Genomic DNA, 15155 nt, shown 5'->3' on the forward strand with positions numbered 1-15155 from the left:
CAGTTAAATCTGTGTCCCCTAGTTCTTGTGCCTTCAACAAATGGGAGCAGCTTTTCTTTGTCTACCTTTTTTTTCAATTTAATTTGTCATAACCTTGTAACTCTCAATCAGATCTCTCCTCAAGTTGCTTTGATCCAAAGATGGCATCTTCAACTTTCCAATTTTATCTTGTAGCTAAAATCCCTTTAGTCCTGGGTCAACCACTGTGCACGGTGGCACAGTGGTTAGCACTGCTGCCTCACAGCGCCTGTAGACCCGGGTTCAATTCCCGACTCAGGCGACTGACTGTGTGGAGTTTGCACGTTCTCCCCGTGTCTGCGTGGGTTTCCTCCGGGTGCTCCGGTTTCCTCCCACAGTCCAAAGATGTGCGGGTCAGGTGAATTGGCCAAGCTAAATTGCCCGTAGTGTTAGGTAAGGGGTAAAATGTAAGGGTATGGGTGGGTTGCGCTTCGGCGGGTCGGTGTGGACTTGTTGGGCCAAAGGGCCTGTTTCCACACTGTAAGTCTAAAAAAAATTGTGCTACATTTCTGGGACATCTCAAGCATCTTCTCATCCTTCCTTAAGTATGGTGACCAGAACAGGATGCAATACCTAGTTGAGCCTAACCAAAGCATGTTAAAGTCCAGTTTCAACATAACTCCCATGTTTTTATGCACTTCCATTACTGAAGCCCAACATTACATGTACTTTGCTAACTACTCTCCCAACATGGCCTCCCATCTTCAAAGGTCAATCCCCATGAAACTTTAAATCCCTGTGTTTCTGAACGTTCTTTAGAATTGTGCCATTAAGTTTGTTTTGTTTTTCCTGTGTCTCAATCCAAAATAGCACTTCGCCATTTGTCTGTATTTATTCCAAATGCCTGTTCTGACTGTCTGTCTGATACGTTCATTCTCATTATCTGCCACATTTCAAATTTGGCATCCTTAATAAATGTGAAAATATTACTCCTTATTCCAATATATTGTCACTTCTAAGGTAGTTTAAAAAAGTGGTCCTGCCACAGAACCTTGACTTGATGTGCCTATTATGTAGTTGAAGAATGTGGTGCTGGAAAAGCTCAGCTGGTCAGGCAGCATCTGAGGAGCTGGAGAATGGATATTTTGAGCATAAGCCAAAAACTTCATTCCTGATGAAAGGCTTATGCTTGAAACAACATCTGATTCTCCTGCTGTTTGAATGCTGTCTGACCGGCTGTGCTTTTCCAGTACCACACTCTTCTACTCTGATCCCCGGCACCTGCAGTCCTCACTTTCTCTTTAGTACTTATTATACAGTCTGTAAATGCTCAAGTAATCTTTTATCTTTTCCTCTTGTCTTTGCTTGAGGATATTTTAAAAATAAATCAATACTATATAAATATGTGAGTAAGTTTGAGGTAATACTTCAATTTGTGGTTCTGCAAATGTTCATTTAAAATCACTGAACCAAATGTAACCCTAATAGTGTCACTTGCTGATTACCAGCTACAAGTAAACTGGAAAAGTTTTTGCATTTTTCACTATTTCTTCATAAAGTGCAGTTTGCTCTGTTATGTTGATGAGAGATTTTTTTTTCCCTCCCCCAGAATTCCATAGGAATGCCAAAGGAAAAATATGATCCAAAAGATCTACAAAGAATATATGCAATCATGTCATTAGAAGAAGCAGCCAATGGGAAGAAAACACACTGGGCAGAATTAGAAATCTCGGGTAAGTAGGTGTAACTGTTAAAATGCTGCTATCTTTTTCTTCGTGCGATGAGAGTTTTTAGCTATTTGCAGTTTCCATTCAAGTTGAAATGCAGGAAGTGAAATGTTGCGTTTGTTGTACTCTTCTCTTCTTTCAGGATCATTTGGCATTCTGTTCTTTCTCTCCTCCAAGCTTTGACAATTCTATTGATTTGAAATAGATGGCTTTTAAACTGTAACCTCAGTTTTGGAGAGTGACCTAATTGCATCTGTGTCTGGTGTTTAACAGTATATAATAGAGTCCCAATCCTCTAGTAAACTCATTGTACTTTAGAATCTGTTGCTTTGCCTATGTGTAGCCTGTCAAATGAGTTGGCTGGTATACTTGACCGAAATCATATCATGACCCGTCGGTTTGCTCTTGCCTCAGAGCATCACTTAGTGCTGGTCTTGAGGATAAAGTCAACTTTTTATGTTCCATGTGTTACCAATAGTTGTGCAAACCTGCACAATCCAAGATGCCACAAGATATGGCTTGGGTTTAGTCATGAAAGGTGACCACTTGAGCAAGATACTGAAAGATTGTCAACATTCTTTGAACTGTACCAGGTCAAGTTTTAGGAGGGCAAGAAAGAGTTAGAGGAAACAAAATTTGTGCACTTTTAAGTACCATCCAGTGGATCAAATCTTGACTGCAGATTGGCATATCACTCTCGTCGTTTGAAATCTGATTCGAATTAGCAGGTTGTTGTCAGCAGTGGTAGTTTACCTACCTCTGAGCCAGGAGGCCTGGGTTCAATTCCCACCTGGTCTAGAGGTAAGTAATAGCATCTATGAATGGATTGATTTACAAAATATCTACAAGTAAGCAATAAAGGTCTTTTGTGGTACAGTGATTCAATCAGAAGGCCTGGGTTTAAATCCTGCCTGCCCCAGAAGAGTGGTGTGATAGCTCTGATTAGAAAATGCATGCAATTGAAGTGCACCATCGGCTGTGTGGCGCAGTGGTAATGTCCATACCTCTGCACCAGAAGGCTTGGGCTCAAGTCCCACATGTTTGAAAGACATAACACATCTGAACAGAGGTTGTTTTGAAAAATGCTCGACAGGAATGTTGCAGTATTTGGGAGAGTCCTTACGTGTGAGTCAGAAAACTGGGTTCAAGGCCAACATGTCCCAGTTATGTGATTTTGATTTTTAAAATAACAATATCTTTGCTCAGCTTCACTCTTCTACTGAAGGTAGAGAAGGAACAAATAAGGGGAAAGAAAATTCATATGGCACAGTGGTAGAGGCCTGAGTTCAAATCTCTCAGCTCCAGAGGTGTGTTAAATAGATTGAATAGAAAAACAATTAGTCTGAGTTGCTAAATTGACAAGAGGTTTGACCAACTTTTTAAGATATGTCAAATGTACTAGCAACTACCTAAAGAGGACTTTTGTGATTCAGTGGTAGTGTCCCTGCCTCTGGGTCTGAAGACCTGGGTTCCCACCTGCTTTGAAGTGTGTTGTAAGATGCTCAATTTCAGAAAATACCTGCAAGCAAGCAACACTTGACTTAAAACAATCTGATGAGTAACTATTATGATTCAAGCCCCCAGGTTACCATTCTTTGCATCAAACAGATGAGGGCACTGGTCTAATATTTTGTTCTGTAAATGTGGATTAATTGTAGATCCTGTGGCACTATTCCTATTACCAACTTACCTTGTGATAATATTGGTTTTGCAAGAATTAGTTGTTTAAATTTGACATGCATTCAGTGGGTACAATGTTATTGATTTTATACGTTTTGGAAATTGCTTCTATTTTAACTCCTTTACTTGAGCCGGCTGCTGTGTTTTATTGGTGGCATTTGCCGCCCAGTGCATCAGAAAGTGATGGTTTATACATTGATGTTCTCTGTCTTATGGATGCAGGAATCCCCTCTGTTGCATGATTTGAACAATCAATACCTCTGATGTTTGTGCTTTTGGTAAAGTTTATGTTAGCAGAACGTTTTTGTTCTCGACCTAATAAAGGTACCATGACCACAATGGAGAAACCTAGTAGATTACAAATACTGTCTCGATCTTTTTTTAAGAGGCGTCAAAGTCAATTACATAAGCATTCGCCACTCTAGAATTCCAATAGGTATTTGGCAAAAAATTTTCCTGTGCAGTCAAGATATGCAACAGTACTTTCAAATTCCTTTTCCCTATGCAGGTAAAGTGAGGAGCTTGAGTACTTCATTGTGGTCTTTAACACACTTGACTGTACTGCACCTGAAGGACAATAATCTTGCACGCATTCCACCTGATATTGCCAAGCTCCATAATCTAGCTTATTTGGATCTATCCTCCAATAAATTGCGCAGTTTACCAGCTGAGCTTGGAAACATGGTGTCACTCAGGTAAGTGATTTTAAAGATCAATTTCTAACAAACGCTTCAATTATTGCAAATTAGAAGTTCTCACGGTAGTTTCGTTAGAACCATTCTTCTCAAATATCTGCTGAAGTGTTTACCTTTTTTGAGATCATTTATTTTTCCTGAATAGTTTTTCAACAGTTTCAACCTAACATCAGCAATTGCACATTTACAAGCACAATGTGACAAACAAAATTTTCTAACTTCATGATGCAACCACAGTTCTGCTATTAGTCCTCTCCTCTCTAACTTTTATGATTGAAAGCAAACAACATTTTGAGTTTAAAATGCCTATTTTTGTTTTCGGATTCCACTCTGGCTTTTCCACTCTATCTCTTTGTAGTATGTTTTATCCCTACACTTTTGTGTGGGCATTTGTGTTCATCTAATTGTGACCTATTGAACATCTAAATCTTTAGTGCCCCCACCAACAGTGGCTCCACCTTCAGTTAGCTAGCATCTCCGCATTAATTCCAATACTGTTCCTCTTTGCCCCTTTCAATTTTGGTTTTTTTCCTTCTTTGAAACATTCCTTAATACCTTTTCTCTTTTGATCAGCCTTCCAGTTATCTGACCTAATATCTGTGAGTGTTATTTGTATAACATATTTTAAACAAAATAGTGTTTCTGAGGATGTGCATTAGACTTTAATCTATGCTGTGCTTTTTTAAAATGTGATTTTATTCATAAAGGTTGTCTTTAGGATATTTTAAATCACTATCCTTAGATTTATGAGTGGATAATTTTAAAAAGTGAAGGCAATTTTAATGTTTCAAATGTGTCTATTGACCTGACTGATGACTAAAATGCAGATTTGATATGTCTGGTTTCTGGATACTTATGGTTTGGAGAGAGGATTAGCTTTCTTCTTCTATTATAGCTTCTTATCAAAAGATTTAAATCAAACTATTCCAATTTAGAAGCCCCAGGAAATTATTGACGCCATGTGGCATGCTGAAGCCTAACAAATTGACTCCGTATTGGCATCCAGGAAGGCTAGAATCTCTGGAGATCACCGGAGGATCTTTTTCTCAACATTGTCTTGACTAAAGGCACTTATAACTGCTTTATTCTCCATTTTTGCACTCTGGCTTATTGGGAATGAGGGAGGTGCTTGGAGCCTCATCCCATTAATGTCTGAATGTTCACTGTTGTTCTGGCATAAAGCATGATGTGACAACAATGCAAGATGCAATGAAACCTGAGGGTTAAATCTCGAAGTATTTTTTTTTCTCTCCTGCCCATCCATGGGATTGGATGCATCTATTCAAATCCTGGATGAATGCATCATAAAACAACATTAATGGGAAATGCATGACTGTTAAATATACCAAGTACTGATTCAAAAGTTGCCAAAATTGCTAAGAAATCTAAGCTTCCAAACTGATTTGGCTTTTCTTTGGTATTGTACATCATAAAATTATTTGATGACATCCAGAGCTTTCTAGGTATAAAAATTTGACTCCTTTGATATCTGAAATAAATTTCTGACTTTATGGAATTCCAACTTTGAAACTGAGAATAATTACATTATCATTTTCACAACTAATGTTTTTTTTCTGTTAGGAGATTTAAAGTCCATTTTTTAGCTATGATGATCAGGACAAGAGGACAGTGCATGAGAGGAAATATTCTAGGAAAGTAAAATATCTAGGTTCAGCAAGAATAGAATTGGAAAACCTGTTGGGTTGTTTTGAAGACTGGCTTTGGTATAAATGAATTTTATAGAATATTTACTTTCGTTTGCATGTGTTGACAGCAATTTTTTAAATGACAAAAACTGAAATATTTTCTCGATGTTGAATTGAAAACGTACTGTTTACTATAATTTAGACATGACACTAGTGCATAATAGTAATAGAAACTGTTCTTCAGTTTGAAAACACAATTGTTTGGCTGTCAGTGGCCCAAGTCACACTTTAATAATATAATCTGATTTGTGTACGAAGCCTTTTCTAACTTGTGGCTAGAAAACAACAGTCACAAAATGTAGCTTCCAAATCTTCTTTTTGTTCCAACACCAAATTGGATTGATTCCTTTTTAACATCGCAAATAATACTGAACTGGTTCTCAAAGCAATGCTGTAATATAAACGTGGAGAATATCTTGAGTGAGCTGTTTTTAGAGATTCAGGCATAACATTGGATAAATATTTTCATGAGCTACAAATTATAAAGGCATTTATCAAACAACAAAACAAGTAGAGGAACTCTGATCAAGGCATCTTGTGCAAATTTGTCTATCCCTTGACTAAGTAGTCTTGCAGATCATTTTGAGTCATCAGTGGATAAAGATGTGTCAAGTGCATGATTTATATTAATAAAGACCTGTGTTAACCTCCAGTCAAATTCAACTTTTCTTTTCAAATGCATTAATGACTGCATCAATGGGGGTGAGATCCAATTTAAATTGCTGTATATGTTTAGTACTCTTGAGACTTGTTGGTATTGGCATCGATTGTAACTGCTTGAACCTGGATGGATTTGAAGGTTGAACATCATGTTAGAAATGTCTCAGCTGACATCCAACTTACCACTCAGTGCATCCATAAATCTGGTATTTCCCTCTGGCAGCCATGTGTCCCAAAGCTGACAGACCTTTGGTTCTGATCATTCAGGTGCTACCACAGATAAGGGAGACCTCAGGCAAGCATATTCGAAAGTAGAAGTGGATCCTGATGGAATTTGGCCATTTCTGCAAACTTTTGTGTTGCATGAAAAACATCTGCCAGTCATTCTTCCCAAGTTGTATGTCTGATGGAAAGAAAGCTTGGTAACACCCCACTGTTCAGAAACAGAACTAGTACATCTAACAATTTAAGGTCTAACAACAGGAAGTTGAGTATGGCTGCACACAGGCACTTAATCACCTTTCAGCATGAAACTCAGAACTATGTCAAATAAATCACTTTTTTTTGTCTCACAAGCAATTGCTGATGTTTTCAAAGGATTGAATCAAAATGATTAGTCAGTACTTTTTTAAGGTAGCAATCATCAGTTGTTTTGTAACCAGGATCCTGTTCAGCCTTCAAAATAGGCAGTGATTTTCATCTACAGCCCTGTCCAGTTTGGCTAGGCTTTCTCAGCAATGCTGTTTTTAAAAAACAAAAATCCTTAATATTTCAAGTATTGGTGAAAGCCTGAAGCTGCTTTGGTAAGGAATACATCTATCACTAGTGTATCAAAACATTTTTTTGCATACTTTTTATCCTGAAATATTTCCAGAGAGGGCTCATTGACAATTAACTGCTGTCACTCTCGCCTCCAATTGGATCCCTGATCAAGTGATTAATGTTAGAGTAAGCTGAAAGGACAGTCTTTGTGACCATGTTTTGCAGAGCCAGTACCAGTGGTTCTAACCTAGTGTTCAATTTGGTTGTGAAGGGTAATTCTAAATAGAAAAGAACAAACACTGTTGTCACATTGGCACAAAACAGCTTAGTGTGAAGGGGTGACTAGTTTTGGCACTTCGATTTGAGCACTGCAGCCATGAAGCCAGATCGTATAATCTTTATGGTCCATTGATTTTATTAACTCTATATTATTCATGTCATGTGGCATGTTGAAGCCCAACAAATTGACTCCATCCTGGCATCCAGGAAGGCTGTAATCTCTGATCATGGATGATATTTTTCTCAACACTGTCTTGACTCGAGACACACTTTATAGCTGTTTTATTCTCGATTCTTGCACTTTGGCTTGTTGGGAATGAGGGATGTTCTTGGAACCTCTTCCCATTAATGTCTGAATGTTCACTGTTGTTCTTGATTGGAAGGGATCAGACAGATCAACAGAATAGGCAGAAGTGGGACTGCAGATGCTGGAGATTAGAGTCAAGATTAGAATGGTGCTGGAAAAGCACAGCAGGTCAGGCAGCATCCGAGGAGCAGGAATATCGATGTTTAGGCAAATGCCTGAATGAAGGGCTTTTACCTGAAACATTGATTTTTGTTTTTTTTTTTCCTTGCTCCTCGGGTGCTGCCTGACCTGCTGTGCTTTTCCAGATTTACAGATTATCCTATCTGGCTGCTTGTAGTTTAGGGTGTATTACTTTTGGTGTTTAGTATAACGATATATTATACATGGTTGGTTACAGCACAGGACTGTCTTGAGTAGCTTGTCACAGTTGTAAAATTTAAAGGTCAAAATTCTGTAATCATGTCAAATTTATCATTTACAAACTGGTCGCAGGGAGGCAATAACCTAGTGGTATTATTGCTGGATTATTAATCCAGAATCCCAGTTGATGTTCTGGGAAGCCAGATTCAAATCTTGGTATAGCAAATAATGGAATTTGAGTTCAGGGTTTGTTTTTTAAAAAAAACCTGGAATTAAGAATCTAATGATGACCATGAATTTGTTGTTGTTTGTCAGGCGAACCCATCTGGTTCACTAATGTCCTTTTTATAGGTAAGGAAACCACCATTCTTATCTGGTCTGGCCTACATGTGACTCCAGACCCACAGCAATGTGATTTGCTCTTAACTACCCTCCTGAGATGGGCAGTAAATGCTAGCCTAGCTAGTAATGCCCTCATTCTGTGAGTGAAATTTTTTGAAAAAATTTCAAAATGGTGGCTCTTTTTAAAAACTAAAACCAAGATCAACAGCAAATTCTCATGTATTTAAAGCAAAATTATTATTATTAGTCAAGTGTGGATATAACTTGTTGTGAACATAATCAGGTGATGCTCTTGTGCTTTAAACTTTGTATCCTTTAAAGCTGTCACAAGGAGAGAGATATTGGTTGAATATCTCTGATAACTCTGAGAACTATTTTCTATTTTTTCTTGTTAAAGGAAGGTCTTTTATATTAAGATTTTTTTAAAAATCTGTACAGCTGGAAAAAAGTTCTACGTTTTAAGCATTTTTTTTCTTTTTCTGCAGGGAATTGCTTTTAAATAACAATCTGTTACGGGTTTTGCCTTACGAACTAGGAAGACTGTTCCAGTTACAGACCCTGGGTTTAAAAGGTCAGGGCTAATTAGTATTATTATGCATATTAATGACCCTCTCTTGCATTTCTGACAACATCTGGAAGTTTCCTGATGGATTTCTTGATTCCTTTCTCCCCCTCACAACCAATACCATAATTTTAAGTGTAACGTGTGTTGGTCACTCCAAATGTTTGTGACTTTTGAGGAGACTTTTGCTTTCAAAGTAAGGATCCAAATGTGTAATTGAATATATTTTCATAGCTCCTTGTTAGGTGTAAGTTTGCCATATAATGTCTGGTAAAAGATATCTTTTAAAAGTGCACAGTTCACAAAATGACTTGAGTAGCAGTGTTTGTCTTTGTTAACTTGTTTGGCCACTCAAAGTATATTTTTGTCTCTTTCGAATCCCCCCCCCCCCCCAAAATAAACCTTTGTTTCAATTTTAGTTATTGATGGAAGATGTTCATTTGAAGACTGCACAAATTTAGTTCTTTTAAGTGTTTTCCATTGTTTGTGAGAGAATGTCTGTCTGTGTTATTATTGACATACACTTGAGGGTCCAAAGCTGAACTTAAAATGGCATTGTTAGAGGAAACAAATAGGAGAAGGGGTAAGCCATTTGAGTTCATGAGTCTGCACTGCTGTTCAACATTAATTTACAATTGATCTGATGGCCATCCTTTTCCTGCCCCCTCTCCCAAACCTCCTTTTGATTTCTTCCTTGTCTATCAAAAGTATGTTGAACGCAACCTGGAATATTCCATGACCCATCCTTAATTACTGAGGTCAAGCATTCCAAAGGCTAATGACCCACTGAAGGAAGAAACTCCTCCTGTTCTCAGTCTTAAATGATACGTCCCTCTTTATTTTGAATTTGTTTCACTAATTAGAGAGTGAGGTTATGCTGTCGGTGCTAAGCACAGGCAAGTGGGACCAATTTAATTTGGGGAACCTGGTCAGCATGGACAAAGTCAGACCAAAGAGTTTGTTTTTGTACCATTTGACTCTGACATAAGTTAACAAGTACAACATCGGAAATCACAAGCTAGTAGTTCAGCAAATTTTATAAGAATACAAAACTGATTTTGTGATATATTGTGTTTGCGATGTGAACATCAAGCCCAGAATGGTTTCCTCAAACAGTAACTGCATTATGATGTTGTATTGATTAGTTTGAAGTTACTGGATGTGAGCACAAATATAAGAAATATGTTCACACATCAGTGAGAGAGGTCTCATGCTGCTTTTTAAGAAAAAGTATTTGTTCCCTTGCTTCTAGATTGCTGGCCCTCCTCCAATACTGATTGCCCAGTTGTTTTGGCAAATCACGGATTTCTGTCAAGTTTTTGTCAGTACTACTTGTTTTTAATTTACTGATTTTTGTGAAAGTGACTTACCAGTTAGTGTTTGATTTTATTCCTGTCTGTACTTTGGGGAACTTTCATGGCCTTTTCTCAGCTCACCTTATTGGCTGAGCTGAAATTGGGGAATTAATTTTGTCAAAATGTATTGATGTCAAATTTTCTCTTTCAGTGCAACAAACTAGTATTGTTTTATGATTGTGGCAATGAGTCACCTTATGTAAGATATGAAAATACGCAATTCTAATGTCTTGTTCTGGTGACAGGCAATCCTTTGTCACAGGATATTTTGAATCTCTATCAGGAACCAGATGGGACAAGAAAGCTACTGAACTACATGCTTGACAATTTAGCAGGTATTTTGTGAGCTCCTTCCATTTACTATATTAGCAAGGTTTTGTTATGTCTACTTCTAGTTGTTTCTAAAACATGATGTGAAAGTGGAGGTGTTGGGATGGACAAAGTCAGGCACATGACACCAGGCTATTGCCGAACAGGTTTATTTAAAATCACAAGCTTTCATAGTGCTGCTCCTTTAAGTGAAGAAACCAAGTCACATGATGAAGGGTCAGTGCTCCAAAAGCTTGTGATTTCAAATCTGTTGGGCTGTGATCTGGTGTCATGTGACTCTTACTTTAAAAAGCAATGTTTAATGCATGTGGTCTCTTTTTAAAAAAAACTTCTTAAAATGCAGCCTCTCCTCTCAGAAAAAGAAAATAGTGTTCCAGTGTATTGTCTTTTTTAGTTTGATCTATTGGTATTTCTTACAGGTTAACAGAGCCACAGACTAGACATAATTATGTCTTGCATTCGTCTTTCTCTCCCACTGTCGACCTATCATTTTTTGCTTTCCCACAACTGTAATTTTTTTTAGCCCAAATAAACTCTCTAAGTGGGTGACACTAGCAAAGTGAGCTTTTATTTCACATTACATGTTTGTCCTTGAAGCTGGCTGTGAGATTTGAGGCTGTTTCAGAGGAGACTTCAAGTCAGTTGTATTGCTGTTGGTTTGGAAACACAGGCAAGGAATAGCAAATTTTCTTCTCCAAAACACAAGAATTGACCATGTTTCACCATTTGTTGTTCACCATTATTGATTTATTTTGAAGTTATGGATTTCGACTTGTTTGACTTTTAGATTTAACAATTCGTGTTATGGGATTTGAAATTTGTCTCCTCAGCAATTTGAGCAAGAAGAATAGACCAATTTGAGCAAATTTTTTTCTCAGCTTTTAGTGGTTATTAGAGAAATGTAAACCAGTACATACAATGCTGGAGAAATTTAGCAGGTCTGGCAGCCAGCATCTTTGGGGGAGGAGAGAAGCACAAAGCTTTAACATTTTGAGTCCTGTATAGCCTTTTTTTTTATGAAGCATCATACTAGACTCAAGACATTAACTGTCTCCCCGTCCTCCTGCACATCCTCCTCACGAGCTCTTTCTTTTACTCTCCTCTTGTGTGCTTTCTTTAACTTGTGCACTCGCTGTGTCTCCAGCAATGCTGCCAGACCTGCTGAGTTCGTCCAGCATCAGCACTATTTTGCTTGATTTCAAAAATGCTGCTGTGCAATTACAAACTGTGTCTATTCTCAAAACGGGAGCTGGTGTGTGCGTGTGGCCATGGGAGCAGGTAAAATGGGAATCTTGCGTTTTGAAAGTTTTTGTTTTCTTTTCTCCAGTTCATCCAGAGCAGCTTCCTCAGAGACCATGGATCACTTTGAAGGAAAGAGACCAAGTGTTGCCGACAGGTACGTCAGGAAACAAAGTTGCATATTTTAAAGTGGATCTGCTGCTTCTGAATCTCGTGCATTTCCGTGATGCACAAATAATGAGAAGTAGTTTTTGTGTGTACTTAATTTAGTTATTTGATAAATATTTCATCCTTTTATGAAGAGCAAATTGATTTAAAATCTTGAGTAGCGAGTCAGTAATGAACAGAAGTAAAATGTTTATTATTGCATCATATTTACTTTTATGTAAGCAATTGTACTTTAGCCAAAATCTGTATAACTCTATCACAGACTTAATTCTCTCTCTTTTTAAGTTAATGTATTAAAGTAGTCCAAGCCCCCCTTCATCAAGTCATCAAATACTTCTTACTGGTTTTTTTATTTTAGAAAAAGGTACAAAAAAATTCAAAAACTGATACAGGATTACATCTTGAGGATTTTTTCCAGAAAACTTATAATAATATTGAAACAAGGGCTGATTCTCATTGTGAAGCTTTCTTGTGTCAGATTTTTTCGAGAGCAGATCTGCTCCTCAAATACCCTTCTTGCTTGGCTCAATCTCTATTCATTGAAGTGTACTCTCTTAAGATCATAGTGCCAGGAGACACATTCAGAAATCATAACACTCCAACTACAACAATATTAAAGAGTCTAATGATTGTTCAGTTCCTTTGGTAAGGATTTTGATTTTGAGATATCAATATAATTTATTATACTTTGCTATCTATTGTGTCTCCACGTAAGTGAAGTCTGTCTGACCATTTTAATAAGCTTTTGCATCTTCTGAGGCCTTGATGTCCTTTTGAAAATGTACAGCTGGGGCCTAACTAATATTTGATAAACGCTTGACAAACCTCGCTTTTGTGCTTTATTTATGAGGCTAAGAATCCTATTCTGCCTTTTAATAACCTTCTAAGAATTGAACTGTTGCCTTTCAAGATTTGTTTGCATTTACCCACTTTTAAGTTTATTAGCTCATTCTTCCTCTGAATTGAATCCATTTACACATGTCTGCATTGAATTTCATTTGTCATATTTCAGCATACGAATGTAAGAATTACAGGAAAAACATGAGTAGACCATATAGCCCACTGAGCCTGTTCAGCCATTCAGTGGAATGGCAGAAGACCAGCTTCAGCTCTGCTTGTCCTCCCTTTTTTTCCCCGTGTCCATTTAGTTAGACAGATTTTTGGTATCTCAGCTATCTCCATTTGAAATGCATTTTAATGGCTTGATGGAGACAACTTGCTGATGGAGACAATCCGGAAAAATCACAACTCTGAAGAAATTCCTCCTTTTTTCCAAAATGATTGGTAACAACAACAGAAATTGCTGGAAAAAGTCTCAACACGTTTGGCAGCCTCCGTGGAGTGTGTAAGCAGTGATGCTGACAGATCTGCTAATTTTTCTCCACCAGCTTCTTTGTTTGTTTTTTATTTCCAGTTCTTTATTTTATATTGTTAAAATAACACGCTGTGCTCGTGTTTGAGATTGCATCAGCTAGAAGAACAACCACGAGGTATCTATCCTGTCAAGCCCTGTCAGAAGTTTCTATGATTCAGTGGAAGCAGTTTTGTTGTTTTTTTTTTGTTGTTCTCAACTCCAGAGAATGTAAACCCAGCTTACCTGTTCCTTCATCATGGCACAATGTCCCAACGGCCCAGCGAACAATCCAGTGAATATTTGCTCTGCAACTCCCAATGCCAATACTGTATACAGAGGAACCTCTATTACCTGAACGAGATGGATAGGTACTGTTTCATTTGGATAATTGATTATTCGGTTATTTGATTTTCCTCTGGGGCTCAGTTTTCTGTGAAGTCGGCTCCCCATTCAGGAGCCTAGGCAGTAGCACATGGCGCGTGAACAACCCCTCCGCCCCCACCCCAAACACTGCCTGCCCCCAACCCAATCCAACCCTGCACCACTGTCCACCCCTGCCTGCTGGCTCACCTCGCCTCCCCCGGACAGCCGGAGTGGATACCAGCAGTAAGACTGCTGCTGTCTTTTGGTGTAAGTCTCCAAATAGCGCAAGCACAACTTTTTTTTACTGCACCTTTTTGACAGGTTCCACCTTTGCCCTGTACAGGACAATGTTGGAGAGATTCGCTGGAGTTCGACACAGGTGTACCCTAAACCCCCTTCTCCAGATAGTGTGGGTGGAAGACCGAGAAAGAGGGTGGGAGACCAGTCATATGGAGACGGTGCCTGGACTGTCCAGGACTGTCCAGGACTGTCCTTGGCAGCATTTCAGTGAGCCAAGTTTGTTTTCAATCACTGTGTACCTGTGAACAAAAGATGCAATTGCGGTTGAAACACCTCTTTGACGTAATGTTTCAATTGGGATCTTGAGATCTCCTTCGGATAATCCGAAATTTTGGATAATCGATATTCGGAAAATCGAGATTCCTCTGTGTCCTTGCCCAAATATGAAGACCACAATTGCACACAATATCCCAATTGTGGTCTCACCAAAACTCTGTGATTATAACAGAAGATGTTTATTCCTCCGTTCCAATTCTTTTGTAGTGAAGGCTAATCTGTGATTTTGTTTTCACATAGCGTGATAGCTTTATGTTCCATTTAACGTTCACCATGGTCCTTGAAACATCGACATTTACAGGTTTTGTGATATTTTTTGAAAACCGAAATTCTTTTCTGTTCTTGCAATCCACGTGTGTGACATATCATCCCCTCATTTAATGATTCATCCATCACCTTTATTGCCCACTCACTTAATTTCTCTTTATTTCTTTGCAAACTTTTAATGTTCTGGTAGCTTGCTTTCCCACCTAGCTTTAAGTTGCTAGCTAGCGTAGATAATTCCTCTTGGTCTGTTTCGTCAAACTCATTTAATTTAGATAGTAAGTATCTGATACCTCGATTCTGATCTTTGTTAACTTGAAGATGCCCGGCTTAACCCCATGCTTGGCATCCTCTCCACGAAAATCAGAAGGCGCGCACAATCAGGTAATAGTCCAACAGGTTTATTTGAAATCGCAAGCTTTCAGAATGCTGTTCCTTCATCTGACTTCACCTGGTGTCCATATGACA

The 15155-nt window shown here is 38.3% G+C and overlaps 1 protein-coding gene across 2 annotated transcripts in view; it reads left to right on the forward strand.

Annotated features, from left to right (window-relative positions):
- cnot6l (CCR4-NOT transcription complex, subunit 6-like) overlaps positions 1–15155 on the forward strand; it is a 98997-nt gene that overhangs the window by 45918 nt on the left and 37924 nt on the right. For both annotated transcript variants that reach the window (XM_060826357.1, XM_060826366.1), the window contains exons 2-6: positions 1568–1691; positions 3874–4060; positions 8962–9047; positions 10639–10728; positions 12051–12119. In XM_060826357.1, coding sequence (XP_060682340.1) covers positions 1580–1691; positions 3874–4060; positions 8962–9047; positions 10639–10728; positions 12051–12119 — 544 coding nt within the window. In that variant the 5' untranslated portion in view covers positions 1568–1579. The remainder of the gene's footprint in view (positions 1–1567; positions 1692–3873; positions 4061–8961; positions 9048–10638; positions 10729–12050; positions 12120–15155) is intronic.

This window comes from Hemiscyllium ocellatum, chromosome 1, assembly GCF_020745735.1.
Source record: "Hemiscyllium ocellatum isolate sHemOce1 chromosome 1, sHemOce1.pat.X.cur, whole genome shotgun sequence".
Lineage (NCBI taxonomy): Eukaryota > Metazoa > Chordata > Chondrichthyes > Orectolobiformes > Hemiscylliidae > Hemiscyllium > Hemiscyllium ocellatum.